Raw genomic sequence first — 10,742 nt, 5'->3', positions numbered from 1 at the left:
AGCAACTCTACCAAACTGCTGAACAGAACCAGTCCCAACTTTCTTCCCACCTGAGCCACGGGAGACCCAGAGACCCCAGGTCAAGAGCCACCAGCCCCACACGTGTCTGTCCCCCCACGGCAGCCAGCTGGGGACCCGCCAGCCCATAGCCAGCCAAACCCCAGCCCCGTGAGGAAGGAGAGGGCGCCCTCGGCAGGGCAAGGAGGGAACAGTAGCCGCAGCGGGCACCCCGGGGCAGGCTGGGGAGAAGGGACGGGGGTCGGGCGCCCTGCAGGGCCCAGTCACAGACGTCAGCGGGCGAAGGGCCCCGGGACCAGCCCGGCCTGGTCTGCACCAAACACTTGGGTCAACGGAGCTGCAGCCCTCAGGGCACAGACGCCAACTTCCCCTCTTTTCCCTGGGTGCTCGACCCCCACCTCTGCCCCCACCCCACCCCTTCCATGAGGCCCCGCCCCTGCCCCACCCCTTCCCCAAATCCCGGCCCGGGCCCCGCCTCTTCCCCGCCTCCTCCCCTGAGCACGCCACGTTCCTGCTCATGCCCCCCCCCCCCGGAGTGTGCTAACGCCGCCAAACAGCATATGGAGGAAACTGAGGCACACACAAGCCTCCTAACAGTATCACAGAAAATTCCTATTTCACCACACTGGAGCTCAGAGCCAACCCCACTGAGACAGGTCTGGGACTCTGCTGGGGACGGGACTCCGGGGTGTGAATCTCTGGGCCCCGGGAGGTGAGGGGCCCTGGGGGCGGGGGGGTTGGAAGACTGGGTAACAACTGCCCCCACGCCCGTGTGCTGCCCCTGATCTGCTCCCCAGCCCTGCTGCCCCACTGCTGAGCCCCCGGGGCTGGGGGTGTCAGGCTGGTCCCTGCAGCCCGGGCTTGGGACAGGAGCATCTCTCCAGCTGCCTCTCCCCTGGGAAAGGGATTTGGGGGCCCCCTCCCCGCTCTCCCCACCCCTGGGCAAGGAGCCCATCCAGCCTGGGAACAAACCCGCAGCCTCCCCCAGGAATCACCCCCCTCTCAGAGCCGCCCCGTGGGCTCCTGCCCCCTCCCCCCAATCAGATCCGGCCCCTGCCCCGTGCCCAGCCTGGCTCAGCTGTGTGTTCGCACTGTTCCAAGGGGCGTTAGATGGATCCCAGTGGGGTCAGACTGTGTGAAATGCTCGTGAGGGCTGTCTGCGTTAGTCTCCCCCAGAACGGGGGGTCCCAGGCTATCAGGCGACAGGGAAGGGTTTGCTCTGAATCAGTGAATCCAGGCAGGAGAGATGAGTCACCGAGCGTGAAACACCAGAGTGCCCAGGCCGGGTTCTTTCCGCCCGGCCCAGCAACAGATGCCCCCGGGAAGTCTGCACTACAGTTCGTCTCACCGTAATTGATGTCTCCCGCCCTGGGACTGGGGGAGTTCTGTGCCTGCACTGATTGGGGGGGTGCCCCTGCTCGACCCCCCCGGCGCACGCCCCTGTGTGAATAAACCACCTCCCGGAGTGACGGAAGTGAGACGGACACAAGCCCTCGTGGGCCCAGCGCTGCCGGCGGAGAGCGTCCCCCCCACTCCCATGCCGCGCGCAGAGATGGGTTATCGGGCCAAGGGCAGATCCCCCTCCCAGCGGCGTAAAGCGTCTTCACCAGACCCGCTGCAGCAGCCCTGGGCGTGCAGACAAGCCCCACGCCCCAGGTGGGCCCTTGGGGGGCCTCAGAGGACACAGGACTTGGTTGAGGCCCCCACCCACACACACCCCCATGAAGGGGAGAGGTGCAGGAGCGCTCGTCCCACCAGCTTGAACATGGGCAGGAAGGGCATGAAAACCCCCGTCCAGGAGAAATCCCTCGCTGGGCGTGGCGTGGATGGGAAGGGGCAGGAATTACCAGGCACCAGATCCCCTGGCTGTGCCCCAGTCAGCCCCATAGCAAACACAGCGCTTGCTTCTGACAGGAGCTCCTGCGACCTTTGGGCCCCGAGGGCTGTAACTCCCTGGTGTGTGTGTGGGACCTGCTGTAACCTTGTAAAGAAATCCCAGTGCTTGGTCTCCGTTAACAAGTCTTTACTGAGGTTATAGCAGGATTGGCTACAAGCGTTGTCTGTGGAGTGGGACCGAAGGCGCTACTGACCTGGGGAAAGCGACTGGTCCTTTGGGACAGGGAGAGACCCGAATATCACTGTGATTTGTGGGGGAAGGGGTGACTGATCGATCACAAAGGCAGGCTGGCCGGGGTGGCCAGACGGATGGGAGAGCCCAAGGGGACTGTCTGTGGCCCCACAGTGACATCGTTACCGGGCCTGCGGAGTTCACACCCGATACTTTGGTGAAATCTCAGGACAGAACTCAGCCAATTTAGGGTTCGTGCCCCGGGTACTAACTGTGCCCTGAGATTGGTACCCACACTCGTGAGCCACTCGACAGCATGACAGAGTCGCCCCAGGGCCCTGCGGGGACTGAGGGGCAGGGACGGGTCCCCAGGCGGGGGCAGCGCAGGCTGGAGCCGGGCAGAGCGCAGGGAGCAGATGGGGACAGGAAGGGACCGGCCCCAGGTTCTGCATTCTCCGGGCTGGGCGAGGGGCTGGGAGAGACGGACGGAAACTCCTGCTAGCCGGGGGGTCCGACGCCCAGGATCTAACTCAGGAGCCCTGCAGGGAGAGGGGAGAGAAATCAGCCCCTGGCCGTGGGGCTAGCGGGAGGGACGGGGGATTTTCTCTGCCAGGCCCCAGGGCGCCCCCAGGGACTCTGCCCGGCAGCCGCAGGGCTGGGCGATGCTCGGCAGGACCCAGGACCCTCTGCCCCCGGGAGCAGCTCGGGGATCGGCCTGAATGGGGACCGAGGGAGCCGCAGACTCCTCCTCCGCGATGCCAACGCCCCATTGCCCAGCTGCCCCGGGGCTGAGCCGGGTGGGTGTCATGGGCCGAGGGGCAGAAGCAGCCGCCCCACGGGTGTCCCAGGCAGCCTGTGGTCAGTGTGGGGGGAGGCAGGTTTAACGGGGGAGGGGGATTGAAATTACCTGCAGGTTGGGGAACGGGGTGCCCTGAAAAACAAAGAGAAACATGGTCAGAGCCGTGGCCAGGGGGAGCCGGATCCTGGGGGTCAAAGCTCCAGCCCCTACCCCATGGCATGGAACGTCCCTCACTAGGACCCCAGCCCCTGTCTAACCCCCACACCTGGGGTTACCCCCCCTCCCCCATTATTACTGTAAATCCCTGCCCCATGGTATGGAACACTCCTCACTAGGAACCCAGCCCCCTCCAGCCCCCAGATTCCCCTGAGCCCCCCCCAGCCCCACATCCCTCCAGAGACACCCTGGTGCCCCGCCCCCGCCCGGAGCCATTCACCTTTCTTATTCTTCAGGTAGATGAGGAGTCCTGGCGCCAGGAAGATCAGCCCCAGCACGAAGGCCCCGACGCCCGTCAGCATCTTGCTCCTGGCGGAGTCAGACTGCGCCTCTGAAACAGGGACACGGAACGGGCCGGGTCAGGGGCCTCCGGGCCGGGCTCCCGTCTGCGCCAGTGACCAGCACCAGCTGGAGCAAAGCCAGGGGCCAGTGCCTGCAGGATCAGTTGTGGGACAATCTGCCCCCCATCAGGGCTCCTCCTGGTCTGTGATTGTCAGAGATCGGCTCAGGCCCTGCAGCAGAGTGGGATATCCCTGCCCATTGTCATCATGAACTAGTCTAGTCAGGGCCAACCCTAGGGGGGTTCGGGGCCCGGGTTGAAGTGACAGATTCGTCTCTTTTGGGACCAACTGTGCCAGCCAATCGCACCGGCCCGCAGGGCACGGAGCGGTTCCCCCAATTCGTCCTACCCAACGGACAGCTCTGAGTCTAGCCCTGGATAGTCTGTGGGACACAGAAATAGCCCGTCTCTGTGTGAACCTTGCTCGAGCTCAGTTATATCCTGTGGCAGTGAGTTCCACAGGCTAATTACACAGTGTGTGGAAATGTCTTTCCTTTTATCAGGTGTGAATTTGCCCCTTTTCCATTCCACTGAGTGTCCCCTTGTCCTTATGCTGTGAGACAGGGAGAACAGATGCTCCTCATCTCCCTTCTCCAGACCAGTCATTAATATGGAGACTTTTCTCCTCCCCCACTGCATCACTGCCCCACTCAGGTTGTGTCTACACAGCATTTTGGAGCCCGTGGAAGTGAGCTCCCAGCCCAGGTTGATAGATTTGGGTTAGCAGGGCTCGTGTGAGCGCTCTGCCCCAGGCCCATCCCCTGGGGGCTCCACAGAGCGAGGGCTGCCCCTGTGGGCTCAGGGGTGGCCCCACACCCAGAGGCTCTTACCCCAGTGCACGCTGAGGGGGCCCCGCAGGCTGATGTGCTCCACCTGGCAGGTGTAGACGTCCCCGCGCCGGGGGCTCATCTCCAGCATCACCAGGATCTGGAAGGTCCAGTCTCCGTTCTGGAGCAGCTCCGTGGACACCACCCCGGCCGTCTGCTCCTGCCCGTTCTTCAGCCACTTGATCTCGATCCCGCCGGGGTAAAACCCCGTCACCGAGCAAACCAGCAGGTGGGGGTGGGGCTGGGACCCCGATTTTGTGGGAAAAACTGTCACCTCGGGCTGAACTGGGGGGAGAGAGGAGAGGGGGTTGGGAAAGGGGCTGGAGATGGAAGGGTGCTCAGGAGGAAGAGGTGCTCCCCTGCCCCTGGGAAAGGCCCAGCCCCCCAACTATCGCCCCTGGCTGGTTCTCTCCTGCCCCCCGTTGCCCTGGGCAGGCTCCGGCAGGAAGGGCCCGAGGGGAGTCGCGTCCTGTCACCTCCATGGGGACAGAGCCGGAGACTGTCTGACCCTCGGGGCCCCGGGAGACGGGGTCTCAGCCAGGGACCAGGGGCTGACCCCACCCCTCAGCCAGGGGTACCCTGAGGGGGGAGGGGAAAGTTCTGCCCCATTGGCACGCCCCCTCCCAGCCCAGGAAGGGGGGGGTAGGAGCTGCAGCCGCCTGTCCCGAGGGGGATCTGGGGGGGGGGCGCTGGGGGCTGGACCCCTTAGAGGGGCGGGGGGCGGGCCAGCCACAGCCCCCCAGAGACGGACCCGGGGTCTGGGGCTCTCGGCCCTGCCGACAGGGGGCGCCACAGCCGGACCCGGGGACACGGTCTGGGCCGCTCCTAGACCCGGCTTCCCACCCGCAGCTGCTGCTGGGTGACCCCGCCCCCTGGCCATGACCCCGCCCCCTGCTCTCTGTGCCCCGCCCCCTACTCTCTGTGCCCCGCCCCCGGCCCGTGACCCCGTGCCCTGGCCCCGCCCCTTTCCCTGCCGCCCCCCAGCGCAGGAGCAGCTGAGCCCCCCCCTGCCGCCGTGTCTCCCGTGCTCACCCCCCCCCAGCGCTCACTCCCCCACTCACCTCTCCGGTCGATGGTGAACGGCTCAGCCACCCCGTAGTTGTGCCGGCAGAACGTGTCCACCGCCGCCCGCGCGTCCGCCAGGATCGCCGGGTCCTGGTTCCAGCCCTCGGCCCAGCGCCGCCCCACCGCCGTCTCCCCCACGTACACCCCCACCTCGCTGTCGAAGTGCAGGAACTGCTGCCGGTCGTAGGCGAACAGCTCCAGGAACCGGACCCGTTCGGTGCCGTTGGTGAAGTGACACTCTGAATTCGTCTGGTACACGAACCGCCCTGGGGGGGGACGGGCTGGGGTCAGGGACCCTGCCCCACCCCTGCTGCCCCCGGGCTCGGAGCCCAGCGGGGGGGGAACAGCCGGAGCCCCCGGAGCCCCCCCGCCCTGAACCCCGCCCACACCCAGGGGAGCCCGGCGGGCGGGGCAGGGCCGTGTGGGGGGAGGGGAGTGACAGTAACACTTGTGAGGATGTGAGGGGGGTGGGGAGTGTTGACCTGGGAATGTGCCCTGGGGAGGGGAGACCTGAGAGCCTGTCCCCTGAGCCAGGAGGGGGGGGTGTTGGTGACCCCTCTGCCCGGGAATGTGGACGGAGGCTGCAGCAGGGAACCGGCTGGGTGGGTTTAGTGGGCAGTTCGGGGCTGGGGGGAGGAACACAGGGAACCCCAGGGCTGGGGTCTAAGCTCCCTGCTCCCCCAGAAGGACGTGACTGAGGGGTCCTGGGGGTACCCACAAGCTCTGTTGTGGACTGTGTTCCTGTCGTCCAATAAACCTTCTGTTTTACTGGCTGGCTGAGAGTCTCAGTGGATCCCCACATCTCCCTGCTGGCCACTCGCAGGCCGGGCAGCTTCCCACGGTTTCCAGGAAAAGCCCCTCGTGTGCCAGTCCTTCTTGAGGTCACCACCTCTTTGCCAGGGTCGAGCTGCAGACTCCTCCGCCCCTGGGACCGCTCGCTGCAATCCCCCGGGGGACCCTGTTACTGCAAAAGTCCTTCTCTCTGGTCACACATTTGGGCATAGGGCCGAGACTGTGACAGGGGCAGAGACACTGAGTGGGGGGGGGGGGGGGGCACCGGCACAGGCAGGACGGGGCTCCCCGGGGCGCTGGGATCTGATCCCCCCACCCCCAGATACACCCAGCACCTGCCCAGGACGGGGCTCCCCGGGGCGCTGGGGTCTCTGCTCACCTTCAGGCTCCGTGCAATGAGCCAGGTGGGTTCTCAGCACCGTCAGTGTCACCAGCAGAGCCCCAGCCCAGCGGCTCCCAGCCCCCAGGATCCGACCCGCCCCCATCGTGGCTCAGGAGGGAGAGATCTGGAAAGTCCTCGGGACCCCGCAGACTGAGACCTTCTCTGTCCAGCTCCGAGCACCAGACCCAGGACGCTGCCCATGGCCCTGGGGATTGGGCACCCCCAGCCCAGGGGCCAGTCAGCATCGGGTCTGGGCAGCATCATCCGTCGCCAGGCAGAGCTGGCCCAAGCAGGGCTCGATTCCATACTTCTCCCTTGTAGGGAGCAGAGCAGGGCCTGGGGTCGGGCTGCAGGACTTGCCCGGTGTCACGGAGTGTGGGGGAGTCCAGGCTCTGTACCCCTCTTCCTGGGATCCACTGAGACTCTCAGCCAGCCAGTAAAACAGAAGGTTTATTGGACAACAGGAACACAGCCCCCAACAGAGCTTGTGGGTACAACCAGGACCCCTCAATCACGTCCTTCTGGGGGAGCAGGGAGCTTAGACCCCAGCCCTGGGGTTCCCTGCGTTCCTCCACCCAGCCCCAAACTGAAACTAAACCCACCCAGCAGGTTCCCTGCTGCAGCCTCCATCCACATTCCCGGGCAGAGGTGTTACCTCCCCCTCAGGTTACAGCCTCTCAAGTCTCCCATCCCCAGGGCACATTCCCAGGTCAACACTCCCCCCTCCCTGCTGAGTCACATCCTCACATCTCTCCCCCCTTCGAGACTGAACTGAGCGGGGTCACTGTGACCAGTGACCGGGGGAAGTTCGGGGCCCCCTCTCCGGGACAGCGCATCTGCTATCAGGTTGGCACTTCCCTTCATGTGGACCACATCCATGTCGTAATCCTGCAGGAGCAGGCTCCATCTCAGGAGTTTGGCGTTGGCTCCTTTCATCTGGTGCAGCCACAGACGGTGAAGTGTCGCCCGAAGAGATAGGGCTCTAGTTTCTTGAGGGCCCACACCATGGCCAGGCACTCCTTCTCGATGGCCGCGTAGTGTTGCTCCCGGGGTAGCAACTTCTTGCTCAGGTACACGATGGGGTGTCTCTCCCCCTTTTCATCCTCCTGCATTAACACCGCCCCCAGTCCCGTGTCTGAGGCGTCGGTGAACACCACAACGGGCTTGTCAAAGTCTGGGTTTGCCAGAACTGGGCCACTGCCCAGAGCCTCCTTCAGCACAGCTGTAGCTCACGAAAGCTTATGCTCTAATAAATTGGTTAGTCTCTAAGGTGCCACAAGTCCTCCTTTTCTTCAGCGCCCGGAAAGCCACCTGGCACTGCTCGGTCCAGACCACCTTGTCTGGCTTCCCCTTCTTGCATAGCTCCGTGATGGGGGTGGCGATGGCGCTAAAGTGGGGCACAAATCTTCGGTAGTATCCTGCCATCCCAATAAAGGCTTGGACCTGCTTTTTGGTGTGGGGAGCGGGCCAGTCTCTGATCACCTCCACCTTGGCTGGTTCTGCTTTAGGTGGCCTCTCCCCAGTCGATGGCCCAGGTAAGATACTTCCGCCATCCCCACCTTGCACTTCTCCGCTTTTACAGTCAGCCCAGCCCCCTGGAGTCGGTCCAGCACTTGTCTAACCTGGGACACGTGGTCCTCCCAGGTCTGGCTAAAGACACAGATGTCATCAATATACGCCACGGCAAAACTCTCCATCCCCCTCAGTAGCTGGTCCACCAGGCGCTGGAAGGTGGCCGGCGCTCCCTTGAGGCCGAAAGGCAGGGTCAGGAACTCATAGAGCCCCAGAGGGGTAATAAAGGCCGATTTCAGCCGGGCATCTGCATCCAGCGGCACTTGCCAGTAGCCCTTTATAAGGTCCATGGTGGTGGTAAGGTACCGAGCTCCTCCCAGCTTGTCTAGGAGCTCGTCTGGTCTGGGCATGGGGTAGGCATCAGATACAGTGATGGCATTGAGCTTCCGATAGTCCACACAGAACCGGACCGACCCATCCTTTTTGGGGACCATCACCACCGGCGAGGCCCAAGGGCTAGCCGATAGCTGGATCACCCCCAACGCCAGCATGTCCCGAACCTCTCTTTCCAGGTCCTGAGCAGTTTTCCCTGTGACTCGGAACGGGGAGCATCTTATCGGCGGGTGTGACCCTGTCTGCACCCGGTGGACAGTCAGTTTAGTGCGTCCAGACTGGTTGAAAAACAGCTGTCGGTACGGACGCAGCACCCCCCTGACCTCAGCTTGCTGGGCAGGGGTTAGCTGATCCGAGAGGGGAATTGTTTCCAGGGGGGAACCAGCTCTGGTCCCAGGGAATAGATCTACTAAAGGGTCATCTCCCTGCTCCTCCCACTGTCCACACACGGCCAACACCACATTCCCCCTGGCATAATATGGCTTCATCATATTCACATGGTACACCCGGCTGTGGTGCGCCCGGTTCGACAGCTCCACCACATAGTTTACCTCATTGAGCTGCTGGACGACCTTGAAAGGGCCCTCCCAGGCGGCCTGTAGTTTGTTCTTTCTCACTGGGATGAGAACCATCACCTGATCCCCGGTGGCATAGGCACGGGCCCGTGCCGTGCGGTCATACCAGACCTTCTGCTTCCTCTGGGCTCTGGCCAGATTCTCCCTGGCCAGGCCCATGAGTTCAGCCAGTCTCTCTCGGAAGATCAGGACATACTCCACCACTGACTCTCCATCGGGAGTGGCCTTCCCCTCCCACTCGTCTCTCATCAGGTCCAGGGGGCCCCTCACCCTCCTGCCATATAACAGTTCGAAAGGCGAAAATCCGGTCGACTCCTGGGGCACCTCCCTGTACGCGAACAGCAGGTGCGGTAAGTACTTGTCCCAATCCGGCGGGTGCTGGTTCATAAAGGTTTTCAGCATCATCTTTAGCGTCCCGTTAAACCTCTCCACCAGCCCATTGGACTGGGGGTGATAAGCTGAGGCCCAGTTGTGCCGGACCCCACATTTCTCCCACAAGCACCGGAGCAGGGCCGACATGAAGTTGGAGCCTTGGTCTGTCAAGACTTCCTTGGGGAACCCCACGCGGCTGAAAATGGTCAGGAGCGCATCGGCCACGGTGTCTGCTTCAATGGAAACTAAGGGCACTGCCTCGGGGTAGCGGGTGGCAAAATCTACCACCCCCAGAATGTATTTCTTCCCCGACCGGGTCGTCCTGCTGAGAGGCCCCACGATGTCCATGGCCACCTTCTGGAAAGGCTCCTCTATGATGGGCAAAGGTCTCAAAGCCGCTTTCCCCTTGTCCCGGGCCTTCCCCACCCTCTGACAGGGGTCGCAGGATCGGCAATACTGCCGGACCGTGGTAAAGACCCCGGGCCAGTAAAAGTTCTGTAGCAGCCTCTGCCAGGTGCGCCGGATTCCCTGGTGCCCTGCGAGGGGGATGTCATGGGCCAGGTACAGGAGCCTGCGGCGATACTTCTGGGGGACCACCAGCTGCCTCCTGATCCCACAGGACTCTACTTCCCTTGTGGGAGCCCATTCTCGGTACAGGAACCCCTTCTCCCACAGGAACCTCTCCTGGCAGCCTCTCCTCATGGTCCGTCCCACACCGAGGTCGGCCAGGTCCCTGAGCTTCCGCAAGGAGGGATCTTTCCTCAACTCGGCCTGGAACTCAGCGGCTGGGGAAGGGATGGGGCCCGGTTCCCTCTCGCTGGCCAGGTCTGAGGCCTCCGCCTCTCTGAGCCGTGCCCCTCGGCCCTCCCTCCCCACCAGGGTAGGGTCCTGCGCCTCCGGTGTGATACCCTCCCCGAGGTCAGGGCGCAGTGCCCCTCGCCGGCTCTGGCTACGGGTCACAACCAGGGCGGTCTGGGGCTTGCTTGGCCAGTCCTCTAGGTCTCCCCCCATCAAAACCTCAGTGGGCAAATGGTGGTGTACCCCCACATCCTTGGGGCCCTCCTTGGCCCCCCATTTCAGGTGTACCCTTGCCACGGGCACCTTAAATGGGGTCCCGCCCACCCCTGTCAGGGTCAGGTAGGTGTTGGGCACCACCCGATCTGGGGCCACCACCTCGGGCCGGGCCAGCGTCACCTCCGCGCCCGTATACCAGTATCCATTGACCTTCCTCCCATCCATCTCCAGGGGAACAAGGCACTCTCTCCGGAGGGACAGCCCCGTGCCCACCCTGTAAACCGAGCAACCTGAGTCCAGAGCCTCCAGCCCTCTGGCGGAGCTGGCCTGGGGTACTCTTCCCTCCTGAACAGGTGGTAAACTGGTAGG

The 10,742-nt window shown here is 63.8% G+C and overlaps 1 protein-coding gene across 1 annotated transcript; it reads right to left on the bottom strand.

The window, feature by feature from the left end:
- Positions 1 to 2,020: 2,020 nt before the first annotated feature.
- On the bottom strand, positions 2,021 to 6,940 carry LOC311530968 (DLA class II histocompatibility antigen, DR-1 beta chain-like). The gene is made up of 6 exons (XM_084648035.1): positions 6,505 to 6,940; positions 5,330 to 5,599; positions 4,272 to 4,553; positions 3,322 to 3,432; positions 2,994 to 3,017; positions 2,021 to 2,625 (listed from the first exon to the last, which is right to left on the bottom strand). The coding sequence occupies exons 1-6, from the start codon at positions 6,608 to 6,610 to the stop codon at positions 2,612 to 2,614; spliced, it is 807 nt and encodes a 268-aa protein (XP_084504161.1). The 5' UTR covers positions 6,611 to 6,940; the 3' UTR covers positions 2,021 to 2,611.
- Positions 6,941 to 10,742: the final 3,802 nt, after the last annotated feature.

This window comes from Lepidochelys olivacea, assembly GCF_965140295.1.
Source record: "Lepidochelys olivacea isolate rLepOli2 genome assembly, chromosome: 14".
Lineage (NCBI taxonomy): Eukaryota > Metazoa > Chordata > Testudines > Cheloniidae > Lepidochelys > Lepidochelys olivacea.
Note: the sequence above shows the minus strand (reverse complement) of the source record. Positions and strands in the feature narration are given on the sequence as shown.

Coding starts and splice junctions, on each gene's coding strand:
- LOC311530968 (XM_084648035.1), bottom strand. CDS start 6,610: ATGGGGGCGGGTCGGATCCTGGGGGCTGGGAGCCGCTGGGCTGGGGCT. Junction 4,554..5,329: donor GTTCACCATCGACCGGAGAG/GTGAGTGGGGGA, acceptor CTCTCCCCCCAG/TTCAGCCCGAGGTGACAGTT. Junction 3,018..3,321: donor CTACCTGAAGAATAAGAAAG/GTGAATGGCTCC, acceptor TTTGTTTTTCAG/GGCACCCCGTTCCCCAACCT.